Consider the following 25513-nt stretch of genomic DNA (forward strand, 5'->3'; position numbering starts at 1 on the left):
TGGTATAAAAAGTAGGGACTTGAAAATGGAGATGGGGAGTATTTTCCTTTTTATGGAAGAGATGGGAAGTAATTTGATAACATTATAACTGTTGGGGAGATTTAAATTTGTCATGGGTGTACGGCTGTTTTTTTTTTTTCTTTTTTGGGCAATAACTGTAGATGTATTTGAACACCCACATTTTACGAGTTAGTTTTTTTTTTTTTTTTTTTATTTACTATCAGTACATGGGTTGTTTTGTTTTTTTTTCTTTTTCTTTTTAAATAATAGTAATAAAGTATCTTTAAAAAAAAAAAGTGGGTTAGTGGACATTTATGTGTAGTTTTTTTTTTTTTAATCAGTACGTCTTTTTTTTTTTTTTTAACTATCAATACGTGGGTTTTTTTTTCCTTTTAAATAATAATAAAGTATTTCAAAAAAAAACAATAAAAATAGGTTAGTGAGAGAGTGTTCCTATTTGTAGGTAATATTTTAGTGCAAGTTAAACATATATTTTACCAAATTATCCTTTAGTTTTATTTGTGCTTAAACCTATAGAAATAAGGGTATTTTGGAATAAAAAAAAATCCGATCCAAACAGGTACAACTCCTTAAATAGTAATATTGGACATTTATGTGTGTTAGTTTTTTTTTTTAATCAGTACGTCTTTTTTTTTTTTTAACTATCAATACGTGGGTTTTTTTTTTCCTTTTAAATAATAATAAAGTATTTAAAAAAAAAAAATGGGTTAGTAAGAGAGTGTTTCAATTTTGTAGGTAATATTTTAGTGCAAGTTAAACATATATTTTACCAAATTATCCTTTAGTTTTATTTGTGCTTAAACCTATAGAAATAAGGGTATTCTGGAATTAAAAAAAATCTGATCCAAACAGGTACAACTCCTTAAATAGTAATATATATATATATGTATATCTCAAAATTTATGATTAACCTCCAACAGTAATAATAATACTTAACTTTTTGTCGTCTATTTTGAGTTATCTATTTTGAGTTAAGTCTAATGGAATTTATAAATTAGTCCTTTAGTGTCATGAGAAATATACAATTATACAAGGATTAAAAATTAAAATTGTAAAAATAATAATAATTTAAATAATAATAAAGTGAGAGTATACTAATATATTCTCTATACAGTAATATGTAAATATCACTCCAACAGTCCCAACCCTGCAAATCTTGAAAATATCACATATCTGAACACCGTTAGCCCAACCGTCATCTCTCTCACTTCATTCCCAATTTTCCAACTGAACAAAAAAAAAAAAACCGAGTGAGAAGTCCTTCAACTCACTCGTCCGATCCAATCCAATCCAATCCCATCGCATCCAACTCAGTCTCCTACAACAATGCTAGATCTAGGTCCATTCTCCAGCGAGAACTTCGACGCGAAGAAATGGATAAACTCGGCGACTCAGAGTCGCCACCCGCAGGACTCGCTCGACAACCACCTGGTCGATCTGGAGATGAAGCTCCAGATGGTCTCGGAGGAGATCGCCGCCTCGCTCGAGGAGCAGAGCGCCTCCGCTCTCCTCCGCGTTCCGCGTGCCAACCGCGACGTCGTCCGACTGCGCGACGACGCCGCTTCGCTCCGCTCCGTCGCCGCCGGAATCCTCCAGAAGCTCAAGAAGGTGCATTTCTTGAATTTTTGTTTATTATGTATATACGAATGAATATTCGGTTCGGTTTTTTGAACAAGTTAGAGAGTTTTGCATTGTGAGATTTGCGTGACTATTGTATTCATTGTTCTCTAGATTTTGTGCCAATCGTAATTGTTTGATTTTTGTTGCGGTATTGTTTGGTTACTGAGAAAATGTGCCAAATCTAAGTAGAATTAGAGAATGCATTGTTAGATTGGCGTTGCTTGGTGGATCGGACTGTATCATTGTTCAGTTTGTGCCAATTACAATTTTTTTTAAAGAAAAATTGTATATTTTTGTTGCGGTATTGTTTGGCTACTGAGAAATGTGGCAAATTTAATGAGATTAGAGTTTTGCATTATTAGATCTGAGCTGTTGATGGTTGAGAGTGTATAATTGTTCACTGAATTGTGCCAATTACGGTGACTTTTTAAAATGTTATTGCGGTGGTAATGTTTAGTCACCGAGGAAATGTGCCAAATATACGGAGACTAGAGTTTGCATTATTAGATTTGCAATGTGCAGTGGATGAGAGTGTGTAATTGGTCACCGAATTACGCCAATTAGAATTTCTTGTTTATATTTTATCAGGTTATGTTTGGTTTTTGGGGAAATGTGGCAAATTTAAGGAGATTAGAGCTTCGGTAGATGAGTGTATCATTGCTCTTTGAATTATTCCACTGGCAAGTGTGTGCTTTTTGTTGGGGAGAGTGTGAACTTATTCGCTAAATTTTGCCTATACAACCATTTGATCTCATTTCTCCTTAACAAATCTAAAGGTGGGTGTTATAGATTTGTGTTGGAATGCTGTTAGTTTAGTTTGACCAATGAGGAAATGTGACAAAACGGAGGCATTGAGGCACTGGGGTTTTTATTATTTGGGAGTTGAGAATATGCATGTGCTATGTATAGTGAGGGTAATAGAATTGGGTCTCGGTTTAGGTGACCTTCTAATTATAGGAAAACACAAGGAAAATGAACATGGGATTAGAAATTAGAAATTGAAATATCTCATTTCTAGATCTTTTTGAAATTGATGCCATCTTGGCATTTCATTTCTGGACATACCAAAAAACGTTAATTGAGTTCTTCAACATAGCAATATCATGAGAAGGGCAAGTGACAGCTTGCAGAATCTCTAAATTCTTAAGAGGAGATTGTGAATAATATCATCATCAAGTTATTGGGTTCTTTGCCTGGCTTTGAGTAGTTTCATCATAGCACATGGAGACAACATGCGCTTAACAGTGACTTTTTCTTATATAATATATTTATTTTGGCTTAAGTTTTCTTTTGTAATTTTTTTCTACATTTATTTACATTGTGCTACTGATCCTTTCTGTTGGATAGCATCTGCCAGCAAGGTATCAAATTTATCCAAATTTAGATGGATATTACTTGGCAAGATGCTCTCTCTCTCTCTCTCTCTCTCTCTCGCTCTCTCTCTCTCACAACCATTTTGTTGTCATCTTCAGGCAGAGGGAAGCTCAGCAGAATCTATAGCTGCCCTTGCTAAAGTTGATACCGTCAAACAGAGAATGGAAGCCGCATATGAGACTTTGCAGGTACAATAATCCTGGTTTCTTGTGTGTGTTAGTCATAGGAGTTGATAAAGTGTAGCAAATGAAGATTGTTTGTTTAATTAGGTATACTTATTTGCATGTAAGAACAGGATGCTGCTGGGTTAACTCAACTAAGTTCTACTGTGGAAGATGTTTTTGCCAGTGGTGATCTTCCTCGGGCTGCAGAAACTTTGGCTAATATGAGGCATTGCTTGTCTGCTGTTGGGGAGGTAACACTTTTTCTTAGTGTTACATCAAGTAGTGGGTTTGATATTCATGAAGTTTCACCATTTGACTTTTTCTCCTTCAACCCCTTCATTTTAGGTCGCTGAATTTGCTAATGTTAGGAAGCAACTTGAGGTCTTAGAGGATAGATTAGATTCAATGGTACAGCCTCGTCTAACAGATGCTATATCCAACCGCAAGGTCAGATCTTCCTGCAGAACCTTGTCTTGTCATTTGTAGCTATCTGTTTCTCAACTCCTTGTCTTACACATGATAGATTATTTTGTGTTTCCGCTTATTATTATTATGCAGGTTGATGTTGCTCAAGATTTGCGTGGAATCCTCATTCGAATTGGAAGATTCAAGTCTTTAGAGCTAAATTATTCAAAAGTTCACTTAAAGTCCATAAAGCAGCTCTGGGAAGATTTTGACTCAAGACAGCGAACTAGTAAGCTTTCTAGTGAGAGGAATGAAGTGGAAAGGCTATCAAGTAGTAACGAGTTTCAATCAAGTTCACCTTCAATTTCTTTCTCCAGTTGGTTGCCAAGTTTCTATGACGAGTTGCTACTTTATCTTGAGCAAGAATGGAAGTGGTACAGTTCATTCTTATTTATAAGCCTCAATATTTAGTCACATTTTGTGAAGAGTTGTTTGTTCAAAAGTATAGAAATAGACTGATTATTTCTTTATAAATTTCATGATAACATCACATAAAATTGGTTGCCATTAACAGCTGAAGCTAGTTATTTTTATGAGGAAAAGGATTGTATCCATTTTTCTTTTAAATGAACATGGTCTATTTCATGATCATGTTTTAGTTTTTAAAAATCAAAGGTGTACATGGTGTCAGGTCATTTAAAGTTAGTCATCATTCCTTATTTGGTGGGCCCAATCTTAAATAATGTGGCACCTTGTACTCCCTTTTGATTGACACTTGCTTTATGTGAGAAAGTTCGCCATAGTCCTATTTAGTAGTAGTTTGAACTTCTAATCTTCTGTTGTTCACTGGTAGAGGAGATTATTTCACCTTGTTTAAAAATATATATATTTCAAAGGGTATTTGTTGGTTTTTTAACTTACACATTGTCCAAAATAAGTTTTTCTAAACAAGTAATGGCAAACAAAATTTTCTTACCTAATTCTGCCAAAAAAGGGGAACCTGTAGTGAGTAAATAAGTGGTCAGTGGCTTGCATTATTTCATACTTACCTTACCTGTGAGAACATATCATTGCCTCCCCCCCCCACCCCCCTCCACCCCCCAGTTGTCAGAATTTTCTGAACTATATATTGATTGATTTGCTGAGATATATAGATTTATCAAGATAAATTGATTTCTTTTGCCTGGTTGATGAAGTGAAATTTACCTTTGATTAATTTCTATGATATGCATCTCACATTTTGAGTATTATGGATGTCTTATGCAGATTAGTTCATGTTCCCCATACAATTTTTTTGTTAAATGCTTAATTTTAACGATGCATTTTCAGAATGCATTACTTGATATTAACGCTCTACTTGTTTTGAAGTAAAATATTTTCAAATGTAAAATATTTTTCATATAAATATACCTGTTATCTTCCAATTGTGGAATTTGACCATTTAGTCTAAACTGTTGTCTGCAGGTGTATGGTTGCTTTTCCCGATGATTATAAAAATCTGGTCCCAAAACTATTAATTGAGACAATGGCAGCCGTGGGATCAAGTTTTGTTTCTCGTATCAACCTTGCAACTGGCACTGTTGTTCCAGAAACAAAAGCATTAGCTAAAGGTTGCATTTTATATCATTCAGAGTTCATCGTGAAAATGACAATTATTCTTTTGGTATTAAATGTTCTACATTATCTGATGGTGATAGAGTGTTCTGCCTCTTAACTGGTGTGGCGTGTTAAAATAAGCATTAACTTTGGTTTTGAATTCACCCTTTTGTATGTAAAAATATTAGGCTGCTAAGAATTGCTGACAGGCTATAAACTAAGCAATGACTAATCCAAGTTAGTTTACTTTTAATTCCTGATCACTAATTATGCCAGAATAACAAAATAAATGCGGACTAAATAAAAGAGTTTATTTTCTGGTTGGAGAATTAGGAGAGATTATTTTCTCATTCATTATCCCTCCATGATTACACATCTCTATCTCATGATACTTTGAGATGGTTACTTAGGGAGAATCAAATTTTACTTGATTGCTGAGGAAAAGAAAAGAATACTGTTTTCCTGCATTTGATTGTCAAGAAATAGTTGGGACCCAGAATCAACTGTTTTCCTGTGGGAAATAATTTCCCACAAATCCTACTCCTGAAATTTTAAACAAGATTATTTATGTCTGATGGGAAAGACATGAGACCATTTCCTACAAAATATTATTTCCAAACAAACTGTTGGAAGAAAGAGTGGTTTTCCTAAGAAGTATTTCCCTGCATGTTTTTCTTGACAAACAAACACAGCATACTAGAGGTTCAGTTTTGATTATGATTAAGTTTTGGAAAACTTTTCAAATTTTAATGTCAAAGCTGGATACAAGTTCTTTTGATCAAACGGTCTGAATTTGTATGCTAAACCTAAGAAAGAAGTTGGATTCCATAAGATGCAGCCTATTTTATCCATCTGGCATTTCTTGTTGATCTGCTCTCAAAGTAAGGTGACAATCCACTATGATTTCTGCTTAGTAGATTTCTGCTTAGTACAGCAAAGAATTCCTTTCTTTTTTCTTCTGGTAACTGGTCCATCTGTCAACAGCAATAGCTCTTCTCTCCCCTGCCTTTTGAGCTGGGATAATCAATTGGTCCATTTATTCGTGCCCTTGTTCTGTGAGTATGATGGGGCTAACATTCCTTGAAGCTGTTACATCTTTTTCATATGGCTGGTTAACCTGAATTTGTGTTTCTAGAACTGATGATCATACCATGATTGACTGGCATGATCAATCTTGTGCGTGGTGGATTTGTCAATCCCATATATGACTTGCAATTCCTTTTTCTTTTAAAAAAAATTTAAAAAAAAAAAAATCTTTATTTGTTTATTATTATTGCCTAGTCAATTTTTGAATGCATATTGGCTTGATATTTTAGGTTTGGTTCCAAGTTATGGTCAGATTTTTTGTATAAATAGAATGAGTTCTTTCTCTTATTTTTGAATGTATATTGGCTTGATATTTTAGGTTTGGTTCCAAGTTGTGGTCAGATTTGTTGTATAAATAGAATGAGTTCTTTCTCTTTTTTTTTTTACTTTGGGATCAGTTCTTTAATGTCTTATCCTTACATTCCTTTTTATAACTTCAGGTATTTTGGATATTCTATCTGGAGATATGCCTAAGGGTATTAAAATTCAGACTAAGCATCTAGAGGCTCTTAATGAATTACACAATATGACGGGGATATTTGCAAGGAATATTCAGCACTTGTTTTCAGAATCTGATCTCCGAATTCTGATGGATACCATGAAGGCTGTGTATTCTCCCTATGAATCATATAAACAGAGGTGAAATTATAAACCAAACGAAATGTGTTGTTTCAACTTCTTACTGAATGTAGTGAAGCGTGTTACGAAGGCCTTTTCTTGTTGTTGGCCTAAATATGTAAAAGTTTTTGTTCCACTTGGGTTTTCAATTGGGGTTTTCTTATGCTTAGACACGGAAGTATGCTTAGGTTGACATTATAGTTTCAACTTTAGATACAAATGGGAAACCAAAAGAATTGTGATTCCAGAAATCATTATGAATATGTCAAAAGCACATGGACAATGACTTAAGAATGTGAATTGTTGTCAAATATAAATTGAACTACCAAAAACTTTTTCACTCTGAATGTTTTGCATCTTCCCAAGGTCTCTTGGATAATGATATGTGCTATGGAAGGCTTCACACTGTCATGTTTAAAGAGATACTAGTTGGAAGAACACTGCTGTTTTGCTGATATTTACAATGTATTTTCTATATGATGGTTTGAGTTTAAAACATTGGCTTTCAAGCAACATAAAGTTATGCTGTTTTTACATAAATCCAATTCATCACTGATCTGCTTTTGATTTTCTTTTTTTATAACCGATTGGAGAATGTATTCCAGTGTTTTCCATTAGTTAATTACAATGAAATGTGTCCTAGGTATGGGCAGATGGAGCGTGCTATCCTCTCGTCTGAGATCGCTGGGGTGGATCTGAGGGGAGCAGTTACTCGTGGTGTGGGAGCCCAGGGAATTGAACTCAGTGAGACAGTTCGCAGAATGGAGGAATCTATTCCCCAAGTTATTGTACTTCTTGAGGCAGCTGTTGAGAGGTGTATCAGTTTTACTGGTGGTTCTGAAGCTGATGAGCTAATACTTGCACTTGATGACATAATGTTACAGTACATTTCTACCCTGCAAGAAACACTCAAATCGTTAAGAGTTGTATGTGGAGTGGATCATGGTGGTGATGGTGTCAGTTCAAAGAAGGAGATTTTGGACAAAAAGGATGGAACTCAAAGTACACGCAAAGTTGATTTGATCTCCAATGAGGAGGAGTGGTCCATTGTCCAAGGGGCTTTACAGATCCTCACAGTTTCAGATTGTTTAACAAGCAGATCTTCTGTCTTTGAAGCTTCCTTGAGAGCTACCCTTGCCAGGTTGAGCACAAGTTTGTCTCTTTCAGTATTTGGTTCAAGTCTGGACCAAAACCAGTCACACGTAAGTGATGATGGAACTGGGGAACAACATTTGGGTGGAAGGGCTGCCTTGGATGTGGCAGCTGTGCGGCTTGTTGATGTTCCTGAGAAGGCTAGGAAACTCTTTAATCTCTTAAATCAGGTATGAGCAGTCTCATCTTGCTCTTTTTTTTTTTTTTTTTTGTTGGGGGGGTTGGCGATTTTCGCATTTTTCTTCTCGTAGCTATAACAAATTAACAATCTTATGTTATCATACAGTCTAAAGATCCCCGATTCCATGCACTTCCAGTTGCATCCCAGAGAGTCTCAGCATTTGCTGACACAGTGAATGAACTTGTATATGATGTCCTCATATCTAAAGTACGGCAACGCCTCAGTGATGTTTCTCGTTTGCCAGTCTGGTCATCAGTTGAGGAACAAACTGCTTTCCATCTTCCAACCTTCAGTGCATACCCCCAGTCCTATGTGACTAATGTTGGTGAATATCTACTAACCTTACCGCAGCAGTTGGAGCCTCTTGCTGAAGGCATCTCCAACAATGATGCCAATAATGACGAGGCACAGTTCTTTGCTACTGAATGGATGTTCAAGGTAAGGGGGAAAATTCTTAGTCAAAGTGCCAAAAGTTTTTGACCAGTTGACCATGTGTGTTTTTCTCATTTAGTATTATTTTTAATTTCTAGCTTGTTAATAATGAGGATGATGCTGTATCAAATTGGTCCCAACCTATATACATATGTATAGAGTATAGGTGCCATTTGTGAAGCCTTGGCACTGAAGATAGTCTTAATGGCTTAGAATTCCCTTCTATATATATATATATATATATGTATGTATGTATGTATGTATGTATATACTAAACAAAAATAGCACGGTATAGTTAGATTCTTCCAGAAAATCAGTAGGTGGTTTTCACTTGCATTAGAGAGGGAAAGGCTTGGGGACCCGACCTTATGCTCTTCAGGAACTCCCTAACTAGCCCCTTAATTCTTTGAATTTTTTCTTGTAAGATAAGATAATTTTGGCCAAGGTGGTTTGTGCTGCTATAAATATGATGCCTGGATATGGTATTTGAGAACCAACTGGTTTTGTTGAAGCTTAAATACAAGTAACTTTCTTCAATTTGTATTCTGATAATTATGCTATTCTCAGTATAAAAATCCTTCATATTATGTTTGTAAATGAACTAGAGTGACTAAATTTCCCATGGATGTTGATTATTCTCTATCATAGGTTGCAGAGGGCGCAACTGCACTTTACATGGAACAGTTGCGTGGGATTCAGCACATATCAGATCGTGGAGCACAACAGCTATCAGTTGACATTGAATATCTCAGTAATGTGCTTTCCGCTCTATCGATGCCAATCCCTCCGGTTCTTTCCACATTCCACACTTGCCTTTCTACCCCAAGAGATCAGCTGAAAGATCTTCTGACATCAGATTCAGGAAACCAGCTTGATCTTCCAACAGCAAACCTTGTATGTAAGATGCGGCGTGTAAATTTAGATTAGTGAAGTTTACCAATTGAGAAAATTTTTTAATGTTGAAATAGAGTACACACCCCTTTTATCATATCTTCAGGTTGGACTGCTGTTATTTTGGCCTTTGTTGTTTATTGCATTTGAAATTAAAGCCATAGACAAAAGGTATTACATGATATTTTGATGTATACAGATTTTTTCCCCCTCAGCAAGCACATGTATATTGCCTAGTCAAAAAGTTTTGAAAATTTTGAGCTGTGTTGTACAGTAAATTTGGAGTGTGGAGTATGGTTCTGTTGCTTTTTTCTTGTTTTTTCCTTCCTGTTTTACTTGATCATTGTAATTTTGGTTCTTAATTTTTGCCTCTATAGTAAATTCCCAATGTACTCGGGTTGGCTTTTTCTCTTAATATTTTCTTCTTGACCTATAAAAATATATATATATATATATTAAGTGATTTTCACGTTGCATCATAATCATATACTTTTATTGGAGTACTTGTGACTTGTGATTGACAATGTTATTGGTATAAAAGAAATGAAAAACTAAATATTACTGAGTTACAAAATTTCTTTCAAACTTGAGGATAGCTCTTATTTTAACCTTAATTTAGAAAGTGGGGGAGAAATAGTAAATTTGATTTGAAGATCAAGATGGAGACTTTGGTTAGGTTTCCCAAGTGAAAAGAATTACCATTAACCTGTTGGCAGGATTCACATCATGGATTGGTTTTAAATCAATCTAAGCTATCAGCTAGACACTCTTCATCTGTATATAATATCTAAAAATCAAAGCGTAGCAATTAGTGTTACCATGCTCTTATTGAGCCACATTATCGGCAATGTTGCCATTTTTTTATATTGATTTGTTCCTCTAATTTTTTTATAATATTAAATATACTAAACCGTCCAAGATATTATTAGGGGACAAAATTGTCCAAGATGAATTTGTATAGCTAATCAATTGATAAATTTAATGTTGCCACACTTCTATAGAGCCACATCATCGGCTACATCACCTCTTTTTTTTCTTTTTTCTTTTTTTGTTCTTCTAATTTTTTTATAATAGTAAATATATTAACAATCCAAAATATTATTAGGAAAAATAAAGTGTCCAAAATGAATGTGTAACATCAATCAGTTAATATATTTAATATATCAATAAAAATTAGAAGAATAAATCAATAAAAAAAAATGGTGATGTGGCCAATGATTTGCAATTAGGTCAATTTGGTTAGTTTTGGTCCAATTCAGTACACTTCGGTCCAATTTGGTTCATTTAGGTACACTTCGGTTCGTTTTGGTCCAACTTGGTAGATTTTGTACATTTTAGTTCAATTTGGTCCGTTCAGTCCACTTTGGTCCATTTCAGTCATTTCGGTCCAATTCAGCCCATTTGTTCCATTTCGGTGCACTTACTTAAGATTGGGAAAAATACAAGTCTAGATTGAGAGGACTTATTCTAAATCAGAATTTATCAAAAATATAGATGGAAAAAAGTAATATTATTATTTTTAATTTTTTTAATTTAATGATTTGTGGTATTATCTTTCTTTATATTCTTTTTTTTTTTCCATTAGTTGATATTAGTATTTTATTTTTTGAGTAAATTACATAATTTTAGTGTTTTGATATGATATAATTTGAATTTGGAGACTAATTCCTAAGTTAGATAGAAATTACTATACCTATAGTTCTCTAAAACTTTTAATGATTCAGTTGAGCACACGAAAAATTTTATTTTTTGACATGTGAAGCTCATATTGAAATGTATAAATTATTCAACATACTATGGCAGAAATTCCTTTATAAATAAATTTATTGTCTTCTTCATTCTCTAATAAGAATGATCATATATTTTCATACAAGCACTCAAAATAGCTAATATGATAAAACAATGACACACGAAGTAAGCTCTTTAAGTTGATGACTCTGTTGTGTGGTTAGAAGAAGCACCAAACTTTTCACTAAACTGTTTATAATAAGACTAGTAGAGTTTCTAAAACCTTGAAGGTTCTCTTTTTTAGAACTCTAAAACAAAATGATAAAAGTGGTAATGAAAACAAGGGGGAGTATACTGAATGTAAAGCTAAAATAATATACTAGAAAGGGGGAATAATATACTAAATGAAAAGCTTTATAATAAAAATAATATACTAAAAAGGGGGAATAATACACTAAATGAAAAGCTTTATAATATTGAGCATAATACTTACAACTAGTTTACTATTGTCTGACTAAAACCAGGAATACAAATGAATGGAAGCTTGAACACATATTTAAACTATTTACAAAAAAGACTCTTAGAGTTTCTAAAACCTAGAAGGTTCTCTTGTTTAGAACTCTGAAAGACTAATGATAAAAATGTTAAAGAAAAACCAAATGCCTTCAAAATGGGATTGAGCTTCTAATTTATAGAAACTGGGGAAGTATTGAATCCTTTGAAGATCCTACAAATTTCGAGAGTAAATTGCTTTTATAAGAGTGAAATGCATCGAAAGCAAATCTGCTTTATCAGGATATTGTTTACTAGTTTTGTCTTCTTGTATCAGCAGAGATACTGTTTACTGGTTTTGTCTTCTTGTGCCGACAGTGAATAGTGTTCTGATACTAATGTGATTATAGTCCTATAACCTCTAGACACTGGTTGGTGTAGTTGTTTTGTTCTATAACTTTTCTTTCTACCTTTTCCTCTTCAGTAAGAAGCTTCAAGGGTGAGGCAACTACTCAACTACCTTGGTGTTTAATTATAATGGTTTCCAAGGGTGGATGACTGGATTGGGCTACCAGCCTATTTTCTTTGGTCCAATTGGTTTTTGTGAGGACACAACACTTGTGCCACTCAAAATGGTTTTCTACGTAATCGAAGAAGGATACTTCTCCACGAATCTCAATCAAATGGAGAGAATCCAGCTCCTAATCTGTTTATGGTAAAAAGATGGTGATCACCAAAACCCTATTGTTGTAACCATTGAGTTCTAAAAATAAACTCTCTAAAAAAAATAATTATAAAAAAATAATAATAGTAATCCTAGAGCCTAGACATCTCCATTAAAACTACGAAAAGCATTAGTTGAGCTACAAGGTTATTTCAGAATAAATACATCAAACGCAAGTAGTTTATTAATCGGGCTACATATCAACAAACAAAATAGGTTTTTGTTGGAAGTCGTTTAGTTGAAAAATTATGCAAGTCGTTGGAAGTTTCAGCAAGCTCCAACTCAAGCATTCCCTCACAACTCGCAAGTTAACCATCACCGGAACTCAATCTCATTATCTGAGAGCGTGGACTGGACACTACTTAATCTAGACATTTTCAATATAAGCCTTCACAGCTCAATATGGTCGATGTATTTTCTCGCATTCAATTACTGTTGATGGACTTGGTACGGTATTAATGGGACAACCTCATTTTTTCCCTGAGCCATACATCCCAGTAGTTGAAGTAGCATGCACTTAGCTTAAGAAAATGAAGAAATCCATTTTTTTTTTTTAAATATTGATTTCTCTTCTAAGCCTTACATTTTGGAAGTTGCTTTTATGCAAGTGGAAAGAATATATATGATCAGAGAACTATGCAACTAAACTATTGTGCTTTACCAGACTTCTAGAACGTTTGGATATCCAAATTGCTGTCACAAGCAGCCGAATGAGGAAGAAGATAATTCTCATCATGAAACTGGCGACCACAAATGGAGAAAGTTCTCACGGAAAGCTCCTAAAGTTTGGATCTTAGCTGCTTTAAGGGATATTTTAACTGAAAGAGGATATGAATATGTTGTGTGTTTTGATCGAGTAAGAAGCCATGAGGGTTCAGATTCTTTTAAACCTCACGACCAAAAACGAAAACTATTCATATATCATCCCAAAAAGAGCTCTTTTTAATACACATCATTATTGAAATGGGGCACAAAAGGATTGAAATTTAACAATTGAGATTTGAGACTATGGAATCTCGTTTTATTCTAATACCAAAAATTTTAAATAAAAAAAAAATTATATGTTAACTAAAAAGTAGACATAATAATATGCCGGGCTATCCCCTTAGGTATGGCAATGTTCTAGTATGACATATCCTTTGATCCTAAACTACTACAATTCTACATATGTTAATCCAACGATTTACATTATTCATAGCCAACGAAATAATATTTCATGCAGACAAGAATACTCATGTGATCTTCCAATCCAAATGTAATTACTCCTTTCCTTTTTTTTGTTGAATAAATGTAATTACATTTGGTTTCTCATTTCCCATATCTTAGAATATAATTTCACAAGCAGCAACTACTTCTAAAGTTGCTTAAGATATTTCCTTATAAAGTTGCTTGAGACATTTTGGAGTTTTCCCTGTGCAAATCATTCCTTAGCATAAGATATTTACTTACTAGCAGCAATCTGACCATCAAGGATCACCAGATTACCTCCTTTTTCCTGCAAACTAAATGGAAACAAACTATTCTGCACATTATAATTTTTGGTTACCTCCAGGCACCTACAAACAGGCAAGTTTAATGTTTGCAAAAAGGTCTCGCATCCCAGCCCACTGAAGTAGATTTTCATGAATGTGGCAACAACATTTTCGGATAATGAATCACTCTGCAAACACAAAGTAAATTACCTATACCTGTCTGATCCTGATAACTCCAAAACTAACCCCAACTCTGTAAAACAAGTAACAAATTTCACATAAGAATAAAATACAGTGATTGCTGTCCCTCTTTATTTCTATAGCACCTAAATAATTGCCCATTCACGGCACACTGGATGCACCTTGTCATCATTTGAATCAAAAACTATAGCGAGGGCAGGGGACGGATGGGAGAAAAGAATGAGTCTTCCTACCTTAAAGATCATTGTAGAAAGGATGAAACGCTGCATAGGATTGTATGAAGCCATATCTGGATGGCCCATGAGTGTTGCCTTAAAGGCATGATTAAATCATCCAATATTTTCCAAACTGGTAGAGTACTTTGAGGTCAAACATATGGTAATATAAGCAGAATTTGCAAACAAACCGGTTTAACTCAACCTAAGAACCATAAAATAAGGGGAAGAGAATCTGAGAAGGAAATATCAATCCATGGGGTTGTGTTGATAGAAATAAGGTCTAATTGTTACCTCAAAAATGAGAAAAAACCGCATCATCTCTCTGAGCAGCAATGTCAATCATGCATATAACTTTGTGTCTGACCACTAAAAATACTCTGAACAAATTAAATAGCCCGATATGACTCCCAAAAGATAAGAGGCTCTGAAAACAATGTTTCAGAGACGATGCATAAAAAAGAATTCCACCAAAGCCTAAATTAGATTTAAAAGAGTTACAACAATGAAGTTGTACCTACCTCAACCCTTTTCTCCATTAATAATATTGATGAAAGGGAGATGGTATAGTCTCAACAAAGCTGTGAGATAGGAAAAAAAAGTTTCACCCATGATGAAAAAAATAACTCATGACTCCAAACACATGTTCATAAAAGTTTCCAGGATAAAAATCTACCTCAAACACATGATCAGACATCTATCGAAATAATCCATTAATATGGGCGAACTGGACTTCTAGGTGCCCTTCAGTGACCATGTCTAACAGGGGAACGTGACCTGCTTCGATCACGGTACCTATCCCTGCCACCTTCTCTTCCGTTCCTCAACCTCCAATCCACTCCTCTCCCTCCATCCCGACTACCTCGAGCATTCCAGTCTCTAGACCTATCACGTTCTCGGTGTCTATCCCGCTCTCTGTCTCTATCACGATCATGATACCTGTCCCTGTCCCTGTCCCTGTCACCAGAATCACTTCTCCTCCTCCTTTCAGATTCCTTCTCTCTTTGCTTCTTCCGTTCTTCTGCTTCTTTCTCCTTGGCTAATCTTTCCTCTTCCCTAGCCTTCTCTCTAGCTGCCTGCATCATGATAATCCATGTTCTTTATTGACCAAAAAAAGAATAAATATATTTCATCCTTAAAACTTGTTTCTGAAGGGAGACTCACCTTGTACTCTGCAATGAAATCCCGGACCATGCCATAACCAATGTGCTGCTTCCCTGTGACATGAGACTGGGTCCTCTCAGCAGCATCATTTGCTACAAGAAAAGAACCACATATCTCACACAGAGCCATCTTTTTCTCCTGTGCTAGCATTAACACTTTATCGGTCTGGGGTTGTTGAGTCAAGGCTGTCTTCTCAACATTAAGCAACTCCACCTAAAAGAAAGATAACCGAAAAGTTTGACATTAATAACTAGAAACCTCGATGTGATACAGTTTGGAAATGGCATGGGAAGTTCACTCCCCCCTCCCCCCTCCCTCCCCCTTTATTTGTTTGGTCAATACTCATAACTCAATCAAGAGATTACTAGTTGTGGCTTCAATGCACAACAAAAACACTTAGGGCATTACTAACAGAACCTTTCTCATGAGTGCTTCAGCTTCATCCACCTTCCCAGCTTCACCAAGGGTCTCCACTTGTTCCAGTAGATTCTTTATTTTTTCTTCCACTACGGATAACTGTTCAGATTTTTCGGCTGATAGTGGAGGTGGTGGAGTGGGTTCCACCTCCTGAGCAAGGCGCTCTCGCCCACGCCTAACTCTTCTATCCAAATCTGTCACCTGCAATAGAACACGTAACATGATTAAGAAATACAGACAACTGGAAATATTGGAGGATTGGGGGGGCAGTGAAGTAAATTTGTAACCCACCAATTTTTCACAAAACTGAGAAAGCTCAGCTTCAAATCTTGGCACGTACTTGTCATGTCTTGGAGACTGCTCAAAACTAAAGCCAACAAAATAGAAATCAACCATTAAAATCCAAGAAAAAAATATAATATAATGAACTATCATATTAGCACAAGGGGAGGAAAAAATTTGATGCAAGTAGTGAGCTAGAGACAATGCCCAAATACCCATCAAATTCTCCTATAAAAACAATTATAATATGTAAGGTGGGCATTAACCAGACATTAAACATCACTGTGAAATTTACGCAAATGTATATGGTAAAGACTACCAACACCTGCTGCACCGAAAAGTCTTAAGTTTTCTAAATGCTAAAAGAGGTGCAAGACACCAAATTGATGGATGAAAAACAGCACATAGACCAAGGGATTGAGACACCAAGCTAATTGCATATGTAATAAAAACCCCTTACATAATCCCTAAAACTCATAAGAAATATGTGTATGCAACTCCTGGATAATTGCACCCCAACCTCCATTCTACTACATTTTGTCACTCAGAACTGTAAGTACAAGGCCATAATATGACATGAGATATTAAAACAAATCTGATCTCACAACACTGATCAGAATCAATTCTATAAACCTTAATTTTGATAGAATACTTTAAAAAAATAAAATAAAAGATAAATTTTCTTCATGATCGAGAAATTTAGGTGGATCTTGAGGAGTTAATATGTAAAAACACCTTAACATGTTTCATTATAGAAGCTGGTCATGAATTTGATAAGTAATAAGCTTCATTGAAAATCGATATTAACAAAAAATAAAATAAAACAGGGCACACAGGCAGTGTGTTAACAGGCAACATAGAAAAGAAACTAAACAGGAATGAAAGTACTAATTGTCATGTATTACTAACAAAGGGCTTCTTTACAAGACAAATTTTGGCTAAATAACTAGGATAGTAGTTTTTTTTTTTTTTTTTTGATAAGTTGGAGAATAGCAACACTCAGTTCCCCGAACTGCAACTTTCAGTGCTTTTTTTTTAATGGTAATTTACAGCAAACACAGTATCAGTTCAAGCTACAAAGATAAGTAGCATCACTATGACAATGCAAAATATCCATTTTGCTAGTATTAAAGCATCAAACATTTTCTGCCATTCGGGTGTAATTTTCCATTGACTAAAATTTTCAATCACACCAATCACCAGAAAACGCAGATAATATTTTCCCTGGAGAATATTTTATTCTAAAATGAACACCCCTTGGCAAACATTTGTATTCATGAGTATATATAAGTAATATAACAATTATGTTACTTTGACAAAACCAATAACAAAAAGCAATGATTATGAAATTTTATATACCAATTATCAAGTCACAATTTCACACAAAAAAGGAAATTAAATTTAACAATAAGGCAATATCAATATGTTATGCAAAAGTAATAATAATAGCAGGATCAACCTTTCCATCCCAATTTATGTAAAGAGTCTAAAGACATTAATGCATCAACTATTGTCATGAGGAATTTGTGGACCATCTTCTCCTACATTGTCCTGTAGCTCATTCTTTGTGGGTGCAAATGTTACAAGTTTTCGGGATCCAATGGGTCATGCCAAGTTCAGTGGAGAGTTTGGTGTTTTGTTGGAGTAATTGGCTGGGGAAATTTTCTTCGGACATATGGAATATGGCTCCTGGCTGTTTGATGTGGGTTGTTTGGATGGAAAGAAATCACCGCTCTTTTGAGGCTAAAGAGAAATCGCTTGTTCAGTTACAAGCTCTCTGCCAGAGTACTCTTTTTGATTGGGCTAGGTGCTAGAGTTCTTCAAATTGTTCATCTACTCTAGAGTTTCTTACTTCCCTTAGTATTGCCCCTTAAGTTGCTTTTCTTATCTTTGTTGTTTTTGCTGCTGTTTCTTGTGTTCACCATCATGAACACCTTGTATTTGCTGTTTTCGTTTTTTTCTTCATGATTAATATGATTCTTATTACTTATAAATAAAAAATAAAAATAAAAACTATTGTCATACACATATACATTATACACAGTTAGGACAAGGTTGAGAAGATAAGTTTATAAAGTGCTGAAGTATAAGAGGAGGAGGAGCAGCACTTGCACAAGAGGAACTTGGCACTAGGACATAACATGCCACCAATTAATTTAAGCTAAACTGTCACCATTTAGATATATCAATATTATCTCTCCAAGTCATCTTTTGTATTATTAAAAGACACATTTGCTATTCACAAGCCAAATTAAAATCACAATCTATCTGCCACTCACAAACCATTTTTTTTAATTGGTAAGTTACACATGCACCCAATAAGTCTTGAACCTACGACTTCACCATCCACCTAGCACTTGCAAGGGGAAGAGGCGTCAATTAAGCTAGAGGACGTTGGCATCTGCTATTCACAAACCTTATGAATGAAAAGTAGTAAAATATTTGTGTTTAGTGTGAAAGTTCACACTTAGACAAAGGGTTCTGCACTCGACTTCCAAGATGCCTCATGCATCATGGAAACTCCGAACAAAAATATTTACAACATAATCCAAGTAAACAACCCATTAAATTCATTGATTGATTTAGAAGAATAATTTATTCTCCTCTTCGTTCACTGATCTGATCATAATGCTAAGATCGGTTACCTCAAAAAGGAAAAACCAGCAACAGCTTAGGATACCAAGTTAGGCATATCTATGTTCCATCCTACAGTACACATAAGAAGCAGCAAACTTAATCATATAAATACAATATCAAGAACATTCTCTTAACAGAAACCGATCATTCTGACCAAAGGTTATAACTTTAAGAGCTTAGGAAGCTCACTGTTACAATATATAACCAAATGATTCACAAATTAAAGACAATACAACTGACAATCATACAAGCATAGTGCTTTCCTATTGCATGAGTTGTAAACCCATACAACATAAACCCAGTAAGAATCCTAGAGAAATACAAGACATAAAAAAAATATTCATAAAAACAATTGCACAACCATTCATCCAAATCAATCACCTTTCTTTCAACTTCTGATCATGTATTCTAGGGCATGGTCCTGATCCAAAAGAACAAAAAACAATGATTAGTCAAACCTCACACTCACCAAACATCAAAAAAAAATGCTCCATTTGGTTGCTGATAACTTTTAGTAAAAGAAAATAATCAAAATTTTGTCTAAAATTTTTTTCCTAGATCTGGAAGCTAAGTAATCGAAAACCTTTCTGCAACTAAGCCAATCAAAACTCATTGGCAACATCAAATTAGAATCCTCAACTTCCAAAAACCAAAACAGCAAAGACCCTAATACCCTACACTTTCAAAAGTTTCAAATTAGACCCTGAGGTTTAAAGCTCCTACAAAATAAATCCTATATTTCTTTTTCAAATCAAAACATAGACATTTAAGAATGTATCAATTTAAACCACTAGTCAAACTTGAAAAGCACAGGGTTTACTTTAAAATAACATGATTTTTAAAGTTCATTGTTCGATTTGAAACAAGTGAAACCATCAAGTTTAACTTGTAACAGTCTTAAACTTCAATGTTCAATTTACATGATATATTTTTTCCACCAAAAGATTCTAGTTGTACTTCTTGTTACTTTTAAGTTTTAACCGATTGGCAATAAAAGCAATCAAAACTAATTTAACTTAACTACCTCAATATGTCTGATAGACTATAAATTTAATATTTTCTTTTCTTTTCCTTTCCTATGTTTTCTCAGCAACCAAACAGAACCTCAAAATTAATAAAAATTATAAATTTCAGCTCACCCAGATCGCTCCTCGTATTGACGAAGAGATCGTGCGGACAAAACCGAACCATATAGAAAGCACAAACCTCCTTATCGTCCCAAGTAATTTCCTTGTACCCTTTTCTCTCTTCCTCCGTCAAATTCCGAGCTAAAAACAAAATAAATAAATAAAATTAACCAAATTTGAATCAGAATCGATTAGATTAAGCATTAGAAACCCTAAATTGGAATAATTACTTGAAAATTTTGGGGGGTGGAAGTGGAAATTAGGGTTTAATGGGAAGAGTACCTGCGCCCATAAGCTCGTCTAGCAGAGCTCGTTGAGCGTCCATGGCTAAGGGAGTAATCTGAAGTGAGAGATTTTTATGTGAATTGCAATTTAGGGTTTTCTTGAGAAATTGGGGATTTTGTGGTGTTTGGGATTTGGGGGTTGGTTTGTTAGGCTTGGTGTTTGTGCGTGAGAGAGAGGGGGAGAGTAGTAGTATTTGAGGGACAAAAAAAGTGAGCTGTGTGTGAACTGTGAAGTGTGAATGATTTGTGGTTTTTGGCTTTAAGAGAGGGTTAAGAATTTTCAATTTTCACACACTTTTGCAAGAAAGTTCCAATCCAACCAGGCAAGGTTGTTTTTATTTTTTTATGGGAGCAAGGCTGTTTTTATGTTTTATTCTTTCATAACTATTGATGGTTTGAACCTTTTTTTTTTTTTTTTTATCACTGTTACAATATATAACCAAATGATTCACAAATTAAAGACAATACAACTGACAATCATACAAGCATAGTGCTTTCCTATTGCATGAGTTGTAAACCCATACAACATAAACCCAGTAAGAATCCTAGAGAAATACAAGACATAAAAAAAATATTCATAAAAACAATTGCACAACCATTCATCCAAATCAATCACCTTTCTTTCAACTTCTGATCATGTATTCTAGGGCATGGTCCTGATCCAAAAGAACAAAAAACAATGATTAGTCAAACCTCACACTCACCAAACATCAAAAAAAAAAATGCTCCATTTGGTTGCTGATAACTTTTAGTAAAAGGAAATAATCAAAATTTTGTCTAAAATTTTTTTCCTAGATCTGGAAGCTAAGTAATCAAAAACCTTTCTGCAACTCAGCCAATCAAAACTCATTGGCAACATCAAATTAGAATCCTCAACTTCCAAAAACCAAAACAGCAAAGACCCTAATACCCTACACTTTCAAAAGTTTCAAATTAGACCCTGAGGTTTAAAGCTCCTACAAAATAAATCCTATATTTCTTTTTCAAATCAAAACATAGACATTTAAGAATGTATCAATTTAAACCACTAGTCAAACTTGAAAAGCACAGGGTTTACTTTAAAATAACATGATTTTTAAAGTTCATTGTTCGATTTGAAACAAGTGAAACCATCAAGTTTAACTTGTAACAATTTTACACATCAATGTTCAATTTACACGATATATTTTTTCCCCCAAAAGATTCTAGTTGTACTTCTTGTTACTTTTAAGTTTTAACCGATTGGCAATAAAAGCAATCAAAACTAATTTAACTTTGTTTTTTTTTGATAAGTAACGAAAATTTTATTAAAAAACGAAAAATAGCCAACCCGAGTACATTGGGAATGTACTATGGGGGCGTAAATCAATAACCAAGATTACAATGATCAAGTAACATAGGAAGGGAAGAACAAGAAATATGTCTGATATGTCTGATAGACTATAAATTTAATATTTTCTTTTCTTTTCCTTTCCTATGTTTTCTCAGCAACCAAACAGAACCTCAAAATTAATAAAAATTATAAATTTCAGCTCACCCAGATCGCTCCTCGTATTGACGAAGAGATCGTGCGGACAAAACCGAACCATATAGAAAGCACAAACCTCCTTATCGTCCCAAGTAATTTCCTTGTACCCTTTTCTCTCTTCCTCCGTCAAATTCCGAGCTAAAAACAAAATAAATAAATAAAATTAACCAAATTTGAATCAGAATCGATTAGATTAAGCATTAGAAACCCTAAATTGGAATAATTACTTGAAAATTTTGGGGGGTGGAAGTGGAAATTAGGGTTTAATGGGAAGAGTACCTGCGCCCATAAGCTCGTCTAGCAGAGCTCGTTGAGCGTCCATGGCTAAGGGAGTAATCTGAAGTGAGAGATTTTTATGTGAATTGCAATTTAGGGTTTTCTTGAGAAATTGGGGATTTTGTGGTGTTTGGGATTTGGGGGTTGGTTTGTTAGGCTTGGTGTTTGTGCGTGAGAGAGAGGGGGAGAGTAGTAGTATTTGAGGGACAAAAAAAGTGAGCTGTGTGTGAACTGTGAAGTGTGAATGATTTGTGGTTTTTGGCTTTAAGAGAGGGTTAAGAATTTTCAATTTTCACACACTTTTGCAAGAAAGTTCCAATCCAACCAGGCAAGGTTGTTTTTATTTTTTTATGGGAGCAAGGCTGTTTTTATGTTTTATTCTTTCATAACTATTGATGGTTTGAACCTTTTTTTTTTTTTTTTTAATAGTTGGGGTGAATTTGGACCCTTGGAAATCAATTTGACCGTTCATAAACAAATTAATAAAAAGCTTATTAATGATATAAACAAGCTAAAAATTGAGCATTTATTTTAGCTTCTTTAATAAAGAGCCTAAGAAAAAAAATTGTTCATGAATCGGCTTGTGAACAATAGAGTTTTATAAAGAACAAATTGGGCTTAAGTTCGTTTATGGGCTCGTTAATAAGCTTGATATGGGTTTGAAAAATAAACTCATATATTAATAAGCCTTTAATTAATTGAGAGCTAAGACCATTTGTCCAAATCAAATGAACTTGATAGTATGCTTTGATACAAGTTGGATTATGTACTTGTGTTAAATCTCTAGCTCAAGAGTTTAATATTGAGCACAAGTTGGGCTTGACTAATGAATCAAACTAAGTTAAAATTTTTTTACTTTTTTTTTTTTATGAACAAAAAAGAGCCTCAAGCGTGTGATCATTGGCCCAGCCCACTTGAACCTGCAGAACTCATGGTGTGGGGCACCCTTGGGTGCATTAGGACTATCCACATTGTGGCACAGCATTTTTATGAAGTGTACAATTCGAATCAAGCAACTCTTAGATCCACAGGTGTGACCCAATTTTGGGACTTCTACCAACACACCATGCTCTTAGGGGCAAATTTTTTGACTTTTTGATAAGCTCAATAAAAAGCCTATCCATGTCTAGTTTTAAACAAGCTAAAAATTGAGCATTTATTTTAGCTTCTTTAATAAAGAACCTAAGAAAAACAATTGTTCATGAATGGGCTAGTGGACAATAGAGTGTTACAAAGGACAAGTTAAGCATAGGTTCATATATAGGCTCACTAATAAGCTTGATATAGGCTTGAAAAATAAACTCATATTTCTTACTAAACTTTTAATTAATTGGAAGTTAAGAGCATTATTCCAAATCAAATGAATATGATAAAATGCTTAATACATGCTAGATAATGTACTTGTATTGAATAGCTAGCTTTAGAATTTGATATTTAGCACAAGCTTGGCTTGCCCAAGCTTTTTGACTTTTTGACAAACACGAGCTTGAACTTTTTTTGTAGTTTTAGTTTGAGCTTGAGCCAAGTTTGAACATTTTACTTTTATTGTCGAAAGCTTAAACATTTAATAGTTGAAAAAACTCGGCTCGTTTACAACCCTACTTAAACGTTTAGGTTGGAAACACTATGACAGTTGAGTTACAAAATTCTTGACTTGGTGGTAGAACGCTTAAACCATGAGATTGTATTATTTAGGGCAAATTATATTTTACCTTTGATCTTAAAATTTAGGGTTAAATTCAATTTTGATCATCTGATTTTAGAAATTCATATTTGGTCCCTAAAAATTGAGGTCAATTCAATTTTGATCCCATAACTGTGGGTTTGTTAGATTTTGGTCCCGTGAATGTCGGGTTGGTTTTATTTTGGTTCTTTTAAGTTTTTAATCCCTTAAAATTGATTCTTGAAAATAGGGTGCCTCAACATCCAATTAGTTGTCCCAAAAATTTAAAAAAAAAATGGAGGGAATTTAAAATAAAAAATAAAAAATAATTCATGGATGAAAGGTATAATTCACCCTGTTATCTGCCACTGTGTCTCCAAGTTTGAGTGATAACTTGGTCCTTGGAGCCAGCTTCAAATCCCATTACAGAGCATGTCCCCCTACTTGTAGATTTATTATTATTATTATTATTAGAAGGCAAACCCTTTTTTCGTTGTAACAACTAACAACTAACGACTAAAAGTCTAAAAGCATAGGGCAGTTTGGTAAGGTTCTCAAAAGCTGCTGTAAAAATCTCTCTCTAAAAAAATCTATGTTTGAGTTTGAAATCGGAAACAAAAAAACTGTTTCAATTAGTTCAAAGAGCATTGTAGCATTTTATAAAAATTTTATTCTATTTTTTTAATTCAAATTTCTTTCTCTCTCTCTCTCTCTCTCTCTCTCTCTCTCTCTCTCTCTCTAAAACAATAATTTATTATGAATATTTTAATTAGCTGTAGACTCGACCAACTTCTTAAACTTACCCATTCCCAAAAGACAACTAAAAAGTCTAAAAGAGAAAGGAAGAATGAAATCAAGGAAATTTGGGGTCACTAGAAAAAGAAGACTTACAGAAGTATGACGATACCCTTCAGACAGTATGCCAGTCGGACCAAATTCAAACTATATGCATCAATGATGATAAGCGCGAAAATGATGAAACCAGGTGAGTCAAACAGGTATTTATACTCTCCCTTAATTTCCCAAATGAAACCGCTTGCTCATAAAAGCAGAAGATCATGCCGTTGAAAGTGGGAAACGTGGTGCCGCCAAAATTTAATGTGTGCACCCATTAAGTCTCAAAACGCTAAAAACGCGTATCAGGCAGTCAAGAAGCCGCCAGCATCAGTATAAACTGAAGTGAGGCCATTCGTCCCGTGGATCCGCATGTATCAAAACCCTTCCCCGTTCGAGGGAACGTGCAGCAGAGTTTTGAGGGGCTATTGTGGGGTCCATGGGCCTGATAGCCTCGGCCCATCATATAGCAGGCCTAAGGCCCATGCCGAGGAGCACAAGCTATTTTTGAGGGAAAGGAGAGGAGAGCCTATTTTCCTAAATCCACGCCGAGGATACCTTGTCCTCGGCCTGACAAAGGTGATTTTGGGGAGAGGCTAACCCCAAAGTAAGCGGTCACTATCGCATTTAATACGCTCAACTAACCCCCCCTAACCGCATTAATGGGGAGGTAACCCCTTGGCAAGATAACGTTGGTTAGAGTGAGCCACTTGAGTGCCGATAAGGCCTCTGATGGGACGGACAACCAGAAGAAAAGCGAATAGACGATCAACAGATGGAAGCAGGAGATAGGAAGATGAAAACTATAAAAGAAAGCTAGTAAAGCCAAAAGGGAGGGGGGGACAGAAAGAGAGAACATTGAGGCCTCCTCGGCCACAGGCCGAGGAGCATTCCCCCATTTGTAAGGAAACACTTAGCATTTGTTTATAAGAAAAAGTTTGCGCATGGTG

The 25513-nt window shown here is 34.8% G+C and overlaps 2 protein-coding genes and 1 long non-coding RNA gene across 4 annotated transcripts; 1 reads left to right on the forward strand and 2 right to left on the reverse strand.

Annotated features, from left to right (window-relative positions):
- Positions 1-1168: 1168 nt before the first annotated feature.
- LOC112029449 (conserved oligomeric Golgi complex subunit 7) lies at positions 1169-9818 on the forward strand. Its single transcript, XM_024062135.2, has 10 exons — positions 1169-1629; positions 3114-3203; positions 3311-3430; positions 3525-3626; positions 3738-4018; positions 5049-5194; positions 6707-6905; positions 7528-8206; positions 8323-8655; positions 9298-9818. The coding sequence occupies exons 1-10, from the start codon at positions 1348-1350 to the stop codon at positions 9574-9576; spliced, it is 2511 nt and encodes an 836-aa protein (XP_023917903.1). The 5' UTR covers positions 1169-1347; the 3' UTR covers positions 9577-9818.
- Positions 9819-14827: 5009 nt separating this feature from the next.
- Positions 14828-20534, reverse strand: LOC112028998 (uncharacterized). Of its 2 annotated transcripts, XR_010624427.1 has the most exons (8): positions 20282-20534; positions 20012-20140; positions 19254-19293; positions 16245-16320; positions 15954-16154; positions 15537-15749; positions 15049-15448; positions 14828-14953 (listed from the first exon to the last, which is right to left on the reverse strand). XR_010624427.1 is itself a non-coding variant. In XM_065762104.1 (7 exons), the coding sequence occupies exons 1-7, from the start codon at positions 20322-20324 to the stop codon at positions 15119-15121; spliced, it is 1032 nt and encodes a 343-aa protein (XP_065618176.1). In that variant the 5' UTR covers positions 20325-20534; the 3' UTR covers positions 14828-15118. The 2 variants fall into 2 exon arrangements, 1 of the variants encoding a protein (XP_065618176.1); XM_065762104.1 differs by having other exon boundaries at positions 14828-15448.
- A 377-nt stretch (positions 20535-20911) lies between these two features.
- LOC136062697 (uncharacterized) lies at positions 20912-22338 on the reverse strand. Its single transcript, XR_010624428.1, has 3 exons — positions 22070-22338; positions 21800-21928; positions 20912-20939 (listed from the first exon to the last, which is right to left on the reverse strand). It is a non-coding gene; the product is annotated as an uncharacterized LOC136062697 (long non-coding RNA).
- Positions 22339-25513: the final 3175 nt, after the last annotated feature.

The sequence above is a fragment of the Quercus suber genome, unplaced genomic scaffold (assembly GCF_002906115.3).
Source record: "Quercus suber isolate HL8 unplaced genomic scaffold, Cork oak 2.0 scaffold_442, whole genome shotgun sequence".
In the NCBI taxonomy this organism is placed as follows: Eukaryota; Viridiplantae; Streptophyta; class Magnoliopsida; order Fagales; family Fagaceae; genus Quercus; species Quercus suber.